The 14,647-nt window shown below is 39.2% G+C and overlaps 1 protein-coding gene across 2 annotated transcripts in view; it reads left to right on the top strand.

Moving 5' to 3' along the window:
* Nucleotides 1–455: 455 nt before the first annotated feature.
* Nucleotides 456–14,647, top strand: part of RBM20 (RNA binding motif protein 20) — a 162,873-nt gene continuing 148,681 nt past the window's right edge. The window contains exon 1 of one of the 2 annotated variants that reach the window (XM_074959364.1): nt 456–601. In XM_074959364.1, coding sequence (XP_074815465.1) covers nt 456–601 — 146 coding nt within the window. The remainder of the gene's footprint in view (nt 602–14,647) is intronic. The other variant, XM_074959365.1, reaches the window with a different exon arrangement.

The following is a 14,647-nucleotide window of genomic DNA, read 5'->3' as shown; positions in this document are numbered from 1 at the left end:
GGAGGGGGACGGAAAGGGGGGGTGCCCTGGTTCACTGCAGGCCCCCAGGCTGGAAAGGGGGGGGTACCGGCTCCCTGCGCCCCCCAGGCCAGGAGAGGGACGGGATGGGGGGGGTCCCAGCTCCCTGCGCCCCCCGGGCCGGGAAGAGGATGGAAGGAGGGGGGGTCCCGGCTCCCTGCGCCCCCCAGCAGTAGGGGACTCCCAGGTGCTGGGGGGGGGGACTCCTTCCATTGGCTCCTTTGCGCCAGGCATCGTCATAAATGCTGGTCCCCAGGCGCCACCGGCCGCCCCCTTTAGGGCCGCCGCCAGCCTCCTCGCCGGCCGGGGGGTGGGTGGCTCTGGTGGGCCGGGCCGTCCAGCCCCCAGGCTCTGCTCCCTCCCTCCCCGGGCTGGCTCCGCGGCGCGCTCCGCGGGGCCCCATCGCTGCAGGGGGGGTGGGGGAAGCCTCCGGCTGAATGGTCCCCGCTGCCACCATGAACCAGGCCCCGGCCCCCAGCGGCTCCGAACAGCCCGGCCGCGATGCCCGCCCCGCGGCCGCCAGCCAGCCGGCCTCCGGCAGAGGGATGCCGCCGCCGCCCCGTCTGCCCCAGCTCATCCACAAGTAAGAGGCGCGCCGGGGACTCCCCGGCTGGGCGCCGGAGCGGGGTCAAACTTCGCTCTCCGCTGCCGCTGCCCTTCCCCTTCCCTCTCTGCGCCGTGCCGACGGCTCGCACTGACAGCGAAGCGCACTGGGGGGGTCTGCGTGCAGCCTCTCGCTCCCGACTGACTGCTCTTTCTAGCCGGGTTGCTTTGGCAGGTCTGGCGCCTGCAAATCCTTAAGGGTCCCTGTAGCTAAGTGTTTTCAACGGCGATCGCTGTTTTCCACTCTCCTAATTTAGGTACCGGCAGGAAGCAAATGCCACCCTCTGGGCCGTAGGCAAAGCCCCAGGACAAGCCATATTCAATTCTGTTCCTCCGGTTGACATGCCGTCATCCCTCCAAAGATCAGCACCGCTCCCGTTTAACAGCCAGGTTAAGTTTTACTCCTGGTGCTCGGCTGAGTTTCCTTTCAAACAGGGGCTCCAACGCCCACATATGTTCAGCGTATTGGGTCCGTTATAATCCTTTTCACTTCGTGCTAGATTTTCGGATTGTATTTGGACGCTTCTGAAATGTTTTTGCTTTTGTGGCTGTTGTTATTTGTCGTTGCGTTCAGCACAATTCATAAAGGAAAAAGTTGTTTTCGCACGAGTTGTAAAAGGGATAGTCACCAGGCCTACAATGAGCGGAGTCAGTATAGTGCCGGTACAGACAAGAAATACGAATAGTTAGGAAAATTTACCAATCCCATGCATAAAAGACTCTCTCTCGCCCTTATGGGTGTAATGATGGTAATAAAAAACCCCTATCGATATTTTACTTTTTTACTCTCCCACCCAAAAGGGGAAGAAATACCCCTGACACATACAGTTGCTTAAGAGTGATACCTGTTTTCTGCTGGGTTAAACCAGAGGGTTAAAGACTAACTAAATGCACTGTAATTAGTACATGAAGTATGAATACTGTATAGAAATGGATACTGTATTGATATAAGGTAATTGCATGTTCTGTATCTAATTTTTGTTTTTTTGCTCTGGTCATACCTTTATGTTAAAAAAAAAAAATCCGGACTTGTATTTTGGCAGTAAAAAAATACACTAGTAAATATCGATTTGGGAAGTGTTAGATTAGTACCCTCTTGTTTTAAGATCTGCTGTTTGCTTTGTTGATTAGAAAAGAGGTTGAGTGTTAAGCAATTTTGACATAATGGTCCAGGCCACAACAAGTATTAAGTTCTTGTGTTCAGTTGTCAAGTAAATCTCTGGTGTGATCAAACAAAGCCGGAGTCACTGTAAAGTAATACTAGCCTACTAGTTAAACTTGATAATTGTAGAACTTTATCAGTAAGTGAACATATTTCCTTTAAGTTATCAATTTTCTTTAAATATTACTATATGGCTAAGATTAAGTCTACAGAGCAAACACTCTCAACCTCCTTCCCCAACATATTCAACAGAACAATGTTTATTATAAACAGACATATGGAACACTATTTTAAGATGAACATCTGTGTATTTAATTGAATTTTAAAATGTGTACGAAAGCAGACTCTCCAAGATGTCTCTTTAGTTTGTGGTACTAAAAGTCAACAGTGTTTTTTGAAGCAGGCTGCATAATTTTATATATGAAACTTTCCCATATTTGGTATATGTGTTCAGGCCAATTATTCTTATAGAAACTGAACTTCAGTTTGAAATATTAGTGTGTATAATATACAGAAATATAGTATTTATATAATATTAGTATCATATAGTTCAGCTGGGTAACGGAAGAGCTACTATATACATAAATTGTAATCCTGCCACAAACCACTTTTTTGTTCCTAAACCATCACAAAGTCTGTCTGAACTTTTAAATGACAGTCTCTAAAGATGGCCCTGATATCTTATTGTTTATCAAGATTTTATATGTCACATAACACAAAAGTTAGTGAGGTGAAGACGTCAAGGTGTTTCATGACTATCCTTCTGGTTTTTGTTTAATACTAGGAAGTACGTGATGGTACAATGCCATCACATTTTTGATAATCGCTTCTGACGGCAAATTCTGGGTAAAAATTGAAATGTGAGTCTCCCTTCAAGTCTATCTTTAAGAAGACAATTTAAAGAACGCGGTGTGCGTCAACTGTTCTGTATCAAGGCAACATGGCGTAAAATGGCAAATGTCGAACATCTATCTAAGGCACTGCAACTTGATCGCATTATTTTGTAACTGTGCTCCATAATTTAATCTGTGCTTCCATCTTTACATTTTAGTTGGTGCACTCCCACACGAAGTATATTAAGTAGGAAATAATGGCAAATTGTATTTTGTTCCATGAGGAATATTTGGAAATTAATTTTATAACCCAAATATTTGATTCACATGTTGGTTATTTAAGATAACAAATATAATGGTACATCTTAAAAATGCTGTATCAAATTAGCTTTTTAATGCAAATGAAATGAAATGTAAATTAGGACAGATATTATGATCCTCAAAACAAGATGCCTTAAAACAAGAAAATGGTCATTTGTTATTCTTTGCAGGAAAGAGACTTGCTGATTCATAACTAGAAAAGTTCACTGCTTATAGGAATTTTTCTTTTCCTCAAACAAGTTCTTCATTTCTTGGTTGCCTTTTTAAAACACTTGCTTAGCTTTTGTTTTTATTTTCCAAACCACAGTAAAAAAAACTAGCAGCTAATCTAGAAAGCCAACTTTCTAGTTAGCCTAATGCAGAATATATTTATTTTTATTACTGTTTTGGGGGGGTCTGTTTCCATTTTGTTACTTTTATTTATTAGATTTATTTTTAAGTGCTCTGGCTCCCCTGGTCCCCATAAAAGTGTTAGAAGCTATTGCAGTCTTTAGTGAAATAAAGATGGGATTATTGAAAATATTTTAAAATAACACTTTACAAGAGTAACTTGGTAACCATTTATTATAAACAGTCTGTTCGGCAATTTTGAGTAAAATTAATAGAAGTGGAAATTTGATACTTTGACACAAAGTATCTTTGTTAAACTCTTGCAATGTGAACATAATAAACTAACTTTCTTATTTCCAAGGATTTTTAAAAATGGTTCTCCATCCTAAATTCATAATATTTTCATAAAATGTAATTAAGGTATTTCAGGTTCCTTGCTGATACTAGACTGACTAATGAAATAAGATACATAGTACTATAGAGTTTGCTGTCTACAGTTGGTTGTATAATTCTAGGTCCTGAAAACATCATTGGTCTTGACTAATAAAGCACCTGAAAAGAGATTTATAGAAAGCTTAAAATTGCAAACATAAGCGTGATTTAGTTAGTTGCATTGGGAAACGACTTTTTATTCCATGGAAATAAAATATGGCTTTGAGGTCAACGCCATCGGATTATGAGATCAGTGTTGTGGGAGGAATGTATGGTGAACTGATATTATTTGGAAGATTAATTTTAAAAATGCAGATATTTGTATATAAAATAAATATGATAGCTAAGGAAAGGAAACAAGGAACATTCTAATATTACTAGCAATTATTAATGATGATTATTTTATTGTATTCTGTTTCTACTGTGATAGTGCCTCAGGACCACAAACAGAGATTAATGGCCTATTATACAAGGGAGTGTACAAACAAATAAATATTAGAAGCCTGTAAAATACCTAAAAGAGCTATTCTGTACATAATAATGTTAAGTAGCTGTTTGAACTTTTTTTCTTTTTTGCTAGAAAAGTTCACTTTTACAAAACACGTTTTATATTTTAGATGTTGCACCGCACAATTCAAAAGCAATTTTAGCCCCTGGTTCAGTGTTGTACTGTATCACCTGCTCTTAGGTTGTATGGGAATGCTTGAGAATCAAGAAGAAGCAAAAACTTGTACTGGTAAATCTTTGGCTTCCAAGATGCATGGTTCACTGCTGTGTAATAGAACAACTAGCTAGAAATAACTTTGAGAAAAGACTGATTAGCATTATTACCTTAAATATAAAGAGACTTCATGAAATGTGGGTTGAATTCTGTATTAAAAATCATAGTTAAAAAAAGCTGTGAGTAAATACACAGTTGAGGGCATTAATTGTAACTGAATGCATTGAAAATTTTAAATGATTAGTTGCACACTTGCAGTTTTAATAATTTGTCATGGATATAATAATATCTAGCTAAAATGGCGCGTTTTTGTAGCCTCCGCTAGATACTGTTGACATAGGCTCATTGCATCTGTTTTGCCATCTAAGACATCTAAAATAATGAGACAAAAACAAAGCAAATATTTTTTTCTAAGGGAAAATGTTACCTCACTGTCATGTTTTGAACTTTTTGGAAGGAAGATGAAATTTCCAACATCTGTGCCTAAGTGCTCATCAATTTAGACCAGTTTTAGGGATACACATATTGGTGCTGACCATTTTCAGAATTCCTTCCTTTACTCCCTACATCTTAAATAAGGAATCTAGTTGGGAGAAAAACAAGCACTGAAGGAAAACATACTGTGAGAGGAATTAGTATGTTCAAAGATCTAAGAGAGGCTTCCTTGCCTTATATCCTAAAATAGCTCTTGTTCCCAAATTAGGAAAAGGATAAATCTAACTAATCTGTTTTTAGTTGTTATTTTAAAAAAATAAACGTTAGCATCAAGTTTTCATATTGCTTACTGGGGTTTGGTTTTTTTGCTGATAAGTGTAACTTTTTTCAACTATAGGACTCTTTGGACTAGCTTGAGAGAGAAAATATTAAACATACGTCATTATATCCATTAGTCATGGCAAATAGCTTTTTACATATAGTGCATGCTTAGCTGCTATTTAACAATGGTACTTTAGGGGAAAAACTGTTTTTATTGTCTTTGTTCTTATAGATCTAGACTTTCCATATTTATATGCAGATATAAATGACAGTTTCAAAAAAAGGAGTTAATTTGATTCTTTACATTTCTCTTTCCCCCATCCAACAAAACCATCACAATGTAGTTAATGCCAATTATAACAATGTGATCGTCTTTGCTTTTTCCCTCAGTCCCAAATGAAAAAAAATTACCGTAGACTTCTTCACCAAGAAATATTAACACAAAACTGGAAAGGGAATATAAAAACTAGATCAAGCAAAACTGGCATTGTGGTGTTAAGCAGAGCTTTACTAAACTACATCATCTTAGTCCTCCCATCTGCTGTTTGTACGTTGTGTTTTTACATTCTGCAGGACCGGTAACTTGTATTTATCTGTGAAGTTTCTAGTGCATTACTGGTACTATATAAACAACGAGTCCCTTCTCAGACAATGCCTAGTATTCAATTCAGGACTCAAAATGTGGGTCACAAATAAAGCGCAAAATGAAAACTATTTCAAGAGTCACTTCAATTTGAAATCTGATTTTTTAATTTTTTTTTTTAACAAAATGAGTTAAAAGTCCTTTCAGGCACTACTGGTGCCCTGGAGTCCACCTGTCAGTGCTTGTGGCTTAGTTATAACTTCTTACTGAAAATATTTTTCTCTCCCCTGTGACTGTGTGGAATACTGTACATGGGAAACAGAGAAACTGACTATGCACGAGGTGCTGCCAAAGGCACAGAGTAAACTAACTGAAAAATAGAGATTTCTTTTTCTCTACTCTAGTCAATTTAAGTTTACTGCCAATAGTAGTTAACATATTTTCAGGCATAATGTGTGGGTTTTTTTTTTAAGTCGATGGCATTATTTTAATAATATAACTGTCTGAAACCAGGATTACAGAATTATTTTTTTTTTATCCAGGAATTTTCCTGTGGGCTACATAATAAAACTGAACAGAGTTTTGTCCTGAGATGAGCTCAACAGGTTTTAGGACTTGAGGAGGGAGCATTGAGATGGAGACAGAAGTGGAACACCAAGCAGAACTATGCTTTTTAATAAGCCTGAAAAAATCCCCCTGTGCACAAATATCCCATTGAGCCTAACTTTTATGATTAGTTATGGTCATTATCCAATTTTGGATGACCCTGCAAATATGGAAGTTGTTTGGTAGATTTTAATGCTGCTGAACTGCAGCTGGCCTGGATAGCAGGCAGTGCCCACAGTTACAGTGCTAGAGACTTCAGTGAAAAGTGAAATGAATCCATGTTTTAGGAGCAGGATAAGGAAATAATTAAAATAATTAGTGTTTTATGGAACACAACAAATAGGAGTGGATTCCTTCTTACGGTTACTAAATTGAGTGGATCTAGTTCTTTTTTTATTGGAAATTCAATACTGCTGTTCCCATCAGTGAGGAAGATGGGAAATGTTTGCCTTCGTTAAGCAGTCAGCTCTTGCTACAGGCATTGTGAATGCAAATGCTCAAAGCAGTAGATATGTATAAGCTTGCATATTGACGCTACCACTAAACGACTATACGACATTCTTATCTTTGTTCTTTCCTGTATAAAGAGCCAATGTATGTGGACAAATTCAGCCTTGATTCAGTATTGCAAGAATCCTTTCTAAGGAATTGTCAAAACAATAATTAGAAGTAGTTACTTTAAAGAAAATTAATATTACACTTTGTATGTATACAGGACAACACAGATGTATTTTGGGAGGGGAATGAATGGAGGCATTATTTGCAACAATCACTATACTGGACTGAAACATTTTATGCACTTTGCAAATATTACCTTGATTTTTTTTTTTATCCTAACAAATTCTTTTCATCTCTTTTCCAGCTAGACATTTTATCATGCTGTTCTCCCCCACCCCCTGAGTATATGTCCCCTGCTTTCGTCCACCTCATTCTTTGTAACATTTTGTACTTGATTTAAGGACACAGTTGATCTAGCCTCTGCCCCTGCTTTCTTTATATCACACTAATGACCTCTCAATGGGAAGCTGTCACTTTATGGTGTGGTAAAAACTAGCAATCCTGCCCTCTTGTATTGTGGAAACTTTTAATAGTTTGTTTGTTCTGGCATCAAGCACAGTCTATTTCACAAATTCCTCCTGCCTGTGATTAGAACAAATGCGAATTATGCGCATTTTGCTTCGTACTGCGGGAAACCGCTTAATGCTTTTGTAGTGTATTATTTGATTAGGGGGTCGATGTAATTATAATGCACAGAGGCTATTTTTTCATGGCAGACTTATTGCATAAAGAAGTTTAGACCATACGCAGACCATTAGATTAAAAGTTATTTTATCTTTAAACAACACCTATTAATCAGACCACATCCGTTTATCTCTTATAGTCAAAAGATTTCAAAGGGGCCAACTTTGTCATTTAGTTTTCCTTCCTAAGCATATTGTTAGGCCAACTAGGTTGACAAAGACTATGGGCCCAATGTTTAGTGATATTATGTGGACATATAAATTGCAGCATAACTGACATTTTTTCTGAATTTGCCACAAAACGGTGCTCCAAAATCTAAGCTATAATTTACACAAATAAAAACTTCTCGCCCTTATGGGTGGTTGTGAGGATAGCCACTAAAATGTAAAAGCTTGCAGAGATGTCTGCCTGAGTCTGCAGACAGCTTGCATCTGTAGCTCTAGGAGGAGTGAAAGGTTGACTTTCATCAGTGTGGTGTTAACTCTGCAGCCTATTGATAATTGAAATGGTAATATGGATAACTCTTTCACTGCTGATCCTTTTTAATAGATATACCCGGATTACATACTCCTTCCTCAGTTTAGGATGTCCTGCATATACTGAGAATGAGTGAAGTGGTGTGAGAAGAGGAATTTAACCCTCTTTCCCCTCACTCTGATTGCATTCTAGATGCAAAACCCCAGCTGTTCCCTACCTCTCTGTCAAAACCTCCGGCTTCTCCCCAAGATACCCACATTGCAGCCTTTTGTTTTCAGTCCAAAAAATATGCAGTATATCGAAACTTTGGTAGCAGCGTAAAATACCCTGAATATAACATCACCGAGGATGCCTGGGTTTGATTCTACTGAACAGTGGGGAGGCATGTTGTGAAGGGGTGTGGGGGTCAGGGGCAGATCTACTTAATTCAAGACCAATATGTCTTCTAGGACATAGGGCCTTGATAATGAGTATGCATTTTCTCTTAACGTTTGTATCATATTTTGGGGAATACTTAACTACTTGCAAGTCTAAGGAGTAACTTGGCAGTTGAGTCTTCCTTTATTGAGCTAATAAATCGCTTCCCCCCTCCCCGCCCGCCCCAGTGTGGGTTTTTGTATGCCACATGTCAGAGCACCAGTAACCTGAGAAAACAGCAGAATCTATTTTCCACACTAAGAAGCATTATTTACTGGCAACTGTATCGGCTTAAAGGTAGTGTTCTTTAGGGGAAAGTGCATTGACGTTATTTTCTAGTTCAGTAATATGTGTATGATTCGTTATACTGACCATTTGTAAATGGACTGTTCTTCTTTGAGCATAAGCTTTCGTGAGCTACAGCTCACTTCATCGGGTGCACGAAAGCTTATGCTCAAATAAATCGGTTAGTCTCTAAGGTGCCACAAGTACTCCTTTTCTTTTGCGAATACAGACTAACACTGCTGTTACTCTGAAACCTGTTCTTCTTTGTTGTTGTGAGACCATTACATTTTAAAAACATAACTTTTGTTTTTAAATCTGTGAGCATGCATATCAAATACAGTATATTTCTTTAATGCTATGCAGGATACTGTATACTCTTTCTCCCTACTGCCTATTCTCCTTGGAAGCAAACTGAGTGCGGGCAATTTAGAGCATAGAGAAATTGTTTGAGAAATTCCCTCCATTATCCACAAATTAAACATGAGTAGCCTTATTCTCACAACTACATACTCAGCCTGCTCAGCATGGATGATGATGTTGGATGCCAATTCAGAAATATTTTCAAAAAATGCATTTTCCCAACATAAGAAGTTTGTTGGTGTTAAAGATTACACACATCTCAGATTGCGGCTGAAGTCATGAGAGGGTTTCTTTTCTTTTCTTTTTTCTTCTTTCAACAGGAGAGAAATATTAGTAAATGAGGCAGCATATGTCTCAGCTCTTGACTTCGTTTACCTACCTAAACTCTTCCATTAACACATCTTAAAATTCACACCGTAGCTATGCAAGTACTGCGAGCCATCCATTTGTGCTCTACTCTTTCGCCACCCAGGCACTTGGTTCATTCTTTTAAGGTCAGCCATGGTTTCCACCCTCCTGCCAGCCAGTAACTGAGCATCATGCTCTCTCCTCTGTTTACAACTTTATTTAAGGTCATTATTTTACGTTGCAGTTTACGTTACTGTCTTTTGGACAGGCCCACCCTCCTGCTGATGTCCATTGCTGGCTGTTCTTGAAATGTGTCATGAGGCTAAACGTTTTAGAAAGCCATGTAGTTAACCTCTTCTATTACGTTTGAACTGCTTATTTTGTCAGTGATTTTCCCCCTTGATGTTAATGATCATTTCCTGGCAAGGATTTTTCTACTGAACCATTTATTGGTCAGGAACGGCTGCATGTTTTCCCCTTGGTTACTTGTCTTTGTTTTATGGCCATGAAGGGCATCCTTGGTGTGTGTCTAGAGGTGAACAAATTTGCAATAGACCGTGGCCCACTAAGATGGGTTTTAGTAGCATAATGGACAAAGAAGTTTGTAGATAGAACAGATTAAAAAAAAATTCTGTGGCTCTTGATTCAAAGTCAATAGTGATTAAAAACTATACACTTTCAGTTGATAGCCTAATGTTTGGACTGGCAGACCATTTGAACATATTAGTGTATTTCATCACCTATGTATACTTAATGTGACAAATATGTACCTATTTCATATTTAATAATATAAGTGGAGGTAAAGAGGGGAACTTCTACAAACCATAGAACAATATGTCTTCAATAAACTGAACTTTGTTCCAGAAGACTATTCTTCATTATTGTCCAAGCTAAATTTCTATTTAGAGAATAAAATGGACTGAACTTGTTTGAAAGTAAAATAGAATAATTTTACTCTTTGTATTTCATTTTATGGTTGCATTTTAGATGATCCAAGTATGAGTTTATGCAGAATAAAACACCAGCTTTCTTGTAATTTACATATTCTTACATTATGTGGCCAGTCCAACTTTATTTCCTCTTTGGATATAGTATACAGACTATGAGTCTGATTTTGCAAAGCCTTATTCACACATATGAGGGTTACTTATGGGCTCCAGTCCTCTCAGCAAACCTCACAAAGCATCCTGAATATTACCATTAAGCTTTGCCTCTGAAGGCACCAGAGCTGCGGTACAAAAACACTTAAAACACAATAATAATAACAAAGACTTTATAAATATACAATAGAGGCCAAAGAAAGAAAGAAACATCTAAACCATGTGCCATCCTATTTTAAAGGAGCATGGTATCTGGGAGGAGATTCTACACAGGATCCAACATTAATTAAAATAGAAATCTATACAATGTTGCCTTTGAAACAGGTGAGGGATGGGCTGAGGCAGGTGTCCAGTCTCAATAAACTTCCACACCCCAAGGTCCTCCACATTAATGATGATAGCTATATGATTTCAGACATAAAAATAAGCAATTACAGAATTTAAAACTTCTCACCTGATCCGTTATCTGGCTATTATACCTGTAACTCATCCTATGCATTACAAAGTAAATACAGTTGGTAACACTGCACAGTTCTATCACAAATCTTGCAATTTTTTTGGTGTTTTGCTTAAAACCTCAGCTCCTGAGAATGTCAGGTTTCTTTTTTGAAAAAATAAAAAGTAAGTTTTTGGTCCTCATGCTTGTAGTGCGAACAAAGTGCCAACCCTGGTCCTCATGCTTGTAGTGCGAACAAAGTGCCAACCCTGCAGATTCAAAAACCAGAAGGCAAAGAAAAAAAAGGTTTTATTTTTGAAAACCTCATAATTTTAAGCGTATCTCATGAATTTTTTGCAGTCTGATTCATGACTTGTGAATACTTGGAGTTAGCAGAAGGTAAAGGTGTGGCAGTTTGAATTGATGAGGTTTCAAATACTGGAGTGGGATGTTGATCTTTAATGAAGATTTCACGGTGTTGCTGTGTGAGATCGTTTAAAAAATTCTTCTCCAATTCATTCTGCATGAAGGAAGTGTCCCTCTGAGTGACACGCATCAGGACCATACAATTCCCTCTACGTCTCTCAAGTACCATGGTAGGGGCTACATGGGCAGACTGCATGGGGTCTCCGCTCAGACTCCATTTTGGCCAGCATGGAGTTGACTGAGGACAGTCCAGGAGGGAGGACATAAGGTCCCTGCTTACACAGATCCAGTGATCCAAAAGCCCCATTTGCGGGGAGGGGAAGGGTGACAGCTATTGTAGGATGGAATAGCTAGAAACAGGGGGTCCACACTGACTATTCACATTTATTTATTAACTGAAAACAAGAACAACCTTTTAACGATTTGAGAACCATCCAGCTGTGCACTCAATTAACCTCTGAAACCAAACACTCCTGTTATTGTTTCACTTCTCCTCCTCCTGTTCCTTTTGATTACTCGCCATCCACTTGTTGCATCTTGTGTTAAAATAGATTGTAAGATCTTTGGGGCAGGTATTGTCTGTTACTTGCATGTGTGCAGTGCCTAATCCCATGGGGCCGTGACCTTAACTGGGGGCTCTGGCTACTACTCTGGGGTTGGGGGCTGAGTTGCAAAATTCACATTGTTCTCTACTGTGGTCACATGACAAAGAGACAGCTGCTTTTTTCAAAAGCCAAACAAGGAACTCCATTCTAATAAGGAAGAACAATTTTCTCCTTTAAAGCTAATGTATGCTCTGTTTCGTTGTAGAGCTTTTGACTGGCTCCCTGCTGCAGATGTAAAGAAACATTGTACCTGACCTCATATATGAACAGTTGTTTACTAGGGCTTTTAACAGGTAGGGCGAAGACTTCATCCATATTGCTTGTTGACTTAATAGTGCTCAGTGTAAGAGATTTTTTTCCCCATGTGTTTTAATTTAACGCCACTCTTATTTGTGGAGTTGAAAACAAAAGTTTTTGCTTTACCGTTTCTTAAAGTTAAAGCACCATTAACTTAGAGTTGGTAACAATGTCCCAAGGCTGAGTACTTGATTGGCAAGTTTTAGCTTTGAGTAAATTTTCACAGCTGATCTACAAATCCCTGATGGACCATTAGATGCTTGACAGTAACCCTGGCAGGCACTACTATAGTAATTGTAGTTTAAAGTTTGTTATATTTAGCTTTCTCTGCTCTAGCTGGAAGTCTAATGTGGCTAACCACTGTTAGAGTTATCTCATTACAAATATACCATTACATTATCTGCATATCTTTTGCCAGTCAATTTTAAATTGGAAGTTGCTGTCCATACCAAACTGTAGAATGGCAATTTTGACCCATATTCACTCGCAGTGGGCAAGGTATGGGATGTCAGAGGATCTGATTAGTGACAAATGGACCCCAGTTCTCAAGTTTCCATAGAGAATTGCAGCACATCACCTCCCACTTCCCACCTTCTCCCCGACAACACACACACACGATGGCTGAGAGAGCTATATAGTCAGGGAAAAGTTTCTTAAAGTTAAATCTGATGAAGATCCACATCTAGTCCAGTTACACTGAGAAACACACAATTTCCTGACGTTATTTTAAACGGCAAATACTGAGATAAACTTATTTATCTGCAGCAAGATTGCCAAGTATATGGGTGACCACTAAACTCTAAGAGAAGGACTGGCATCCTAGCACAGGTGCCAATAGGCGGATCAACAGGCACTTCCAGCAAGACTTCAGTTACTTTTATTGTTTGTGCTTTGTATTACCGTAGCACCTTGGACCCTAGACATGGACCAGGATCTCATTGTGCCAGGCACTGTACAAACATAGAACAAAAGCACTGGTAGACTTGCAAATGCAAGTGGAAGGCTGGTAAATGAAACAAGCCTTTTAGTATGACAGACATTTGAAAACCATTGCTCAGATCGACATCAGAACACCAATGCAGCTGGAAACAGACAAGTTACTACTAGTATAGGAGTGGCTATGATGTTGCCTGTATCAAGCTTCTGAGAACACCCCAGGTAAATTAGGGACCTGATTCAGGATCTAGTGAAGTCAGTGGAAAGACTCCCTTTGACTATACTGGCCTTTGGATCATGACCTACTGGTTCCAGAAGCCTGGGCAGACTCAGAATGAGCTGAGTGCTCAGGCAGTGAATAAAAAGTGGCTTTGCTTTCTCACCTGACAAATCCTGAGTGAATGTTGTACTTGCCATTTGATGTAATCTGGTGCACTTCCTTGTGGGAACGAGCGGTGATTGCTCAGTAGTGTAGGGGAAGGGGTAGGAAGGCGATCGCTGCCAAAGGTAAGGAATATTTCCTCCCCTCCCTCCCTGGGCTTGGGCAAAGAGAAATTAAATGTAATGCAAAATGATTTTTGACTGACTATATCCAAATTTAGAACATAAGAATGGCCATACTGGGTCAGACCAAGGGTCCATCTAGCCCAGTATCCCGTCTTCCGAATCCCTTCAGCCTTTTTACAGAAGCTAAATCAGCAGCTCTTACATAAATCAGTAAATCCTTTTCTGTATTTCATTACACATGAAGGCAATTTGAAAGGCAATACCTAAACTCTCTATCAACGGGGAAGGAAGAAGGAAAAATGGTCTCTGGTGTTAACTCAGGCAAATTTGAAATTTTTGATGGGAAAAAATTGTCCAGTGATGAACTCATATTAAAATTTATATATTAAGAGAACCTGAAGTTGTGTTCCAAATGGTCTTGCTGCAAGGTCAATAAAAAGCCTGTGTGATGCAGTGAGCCATGATAAAATGTGCATTGAAAGTGTGCTCTTGATGGAGGGACAGAAATAAGTCTGTTTAAAATGTTTCCTTGCTAGGAAGCATCTTTGATTGATAGACATCCATTATAAAAGAAATAGGGTTAGTCGTCATCATCATCAGTCCTTGCTTTAAGTGGCTTTGCATTCCATTTGTGGCAATGAGCTCTCCAGTAGAACTTCACACTCTTGTGGCAGAAACGTCATGCTAAGGATGTCTGAGCCAGTTATGACATCAGACACTTAAACTAGATAAATCTTTAAGATCAACACAGTTTTAAAGGAAACAAAACTAATTGCTTTCGTATGGACTACAGTGACAGATGAAACCATGTCGATGGCAGAAAGAAAGAAGACATCCCTCAGCTCA

Source organism: Natator depressus, chromosome 7 (genome assembly GCF_965152275.1).
Source record: "Natator depressus isolate rNatDep1 chromosome 7, rNatDep2.hap1, whole genome shotgun sequence".
NCBI lineage: Eukaryota > Metazoa > Chordata > Testudines > Cheloniidae > Natator > Natator depressus.
The sequence above is the reverse complement of the archived record's forward strand: the minus strand, read 5'-3'. Positions and strand labels throughout refer to the sequence as shown.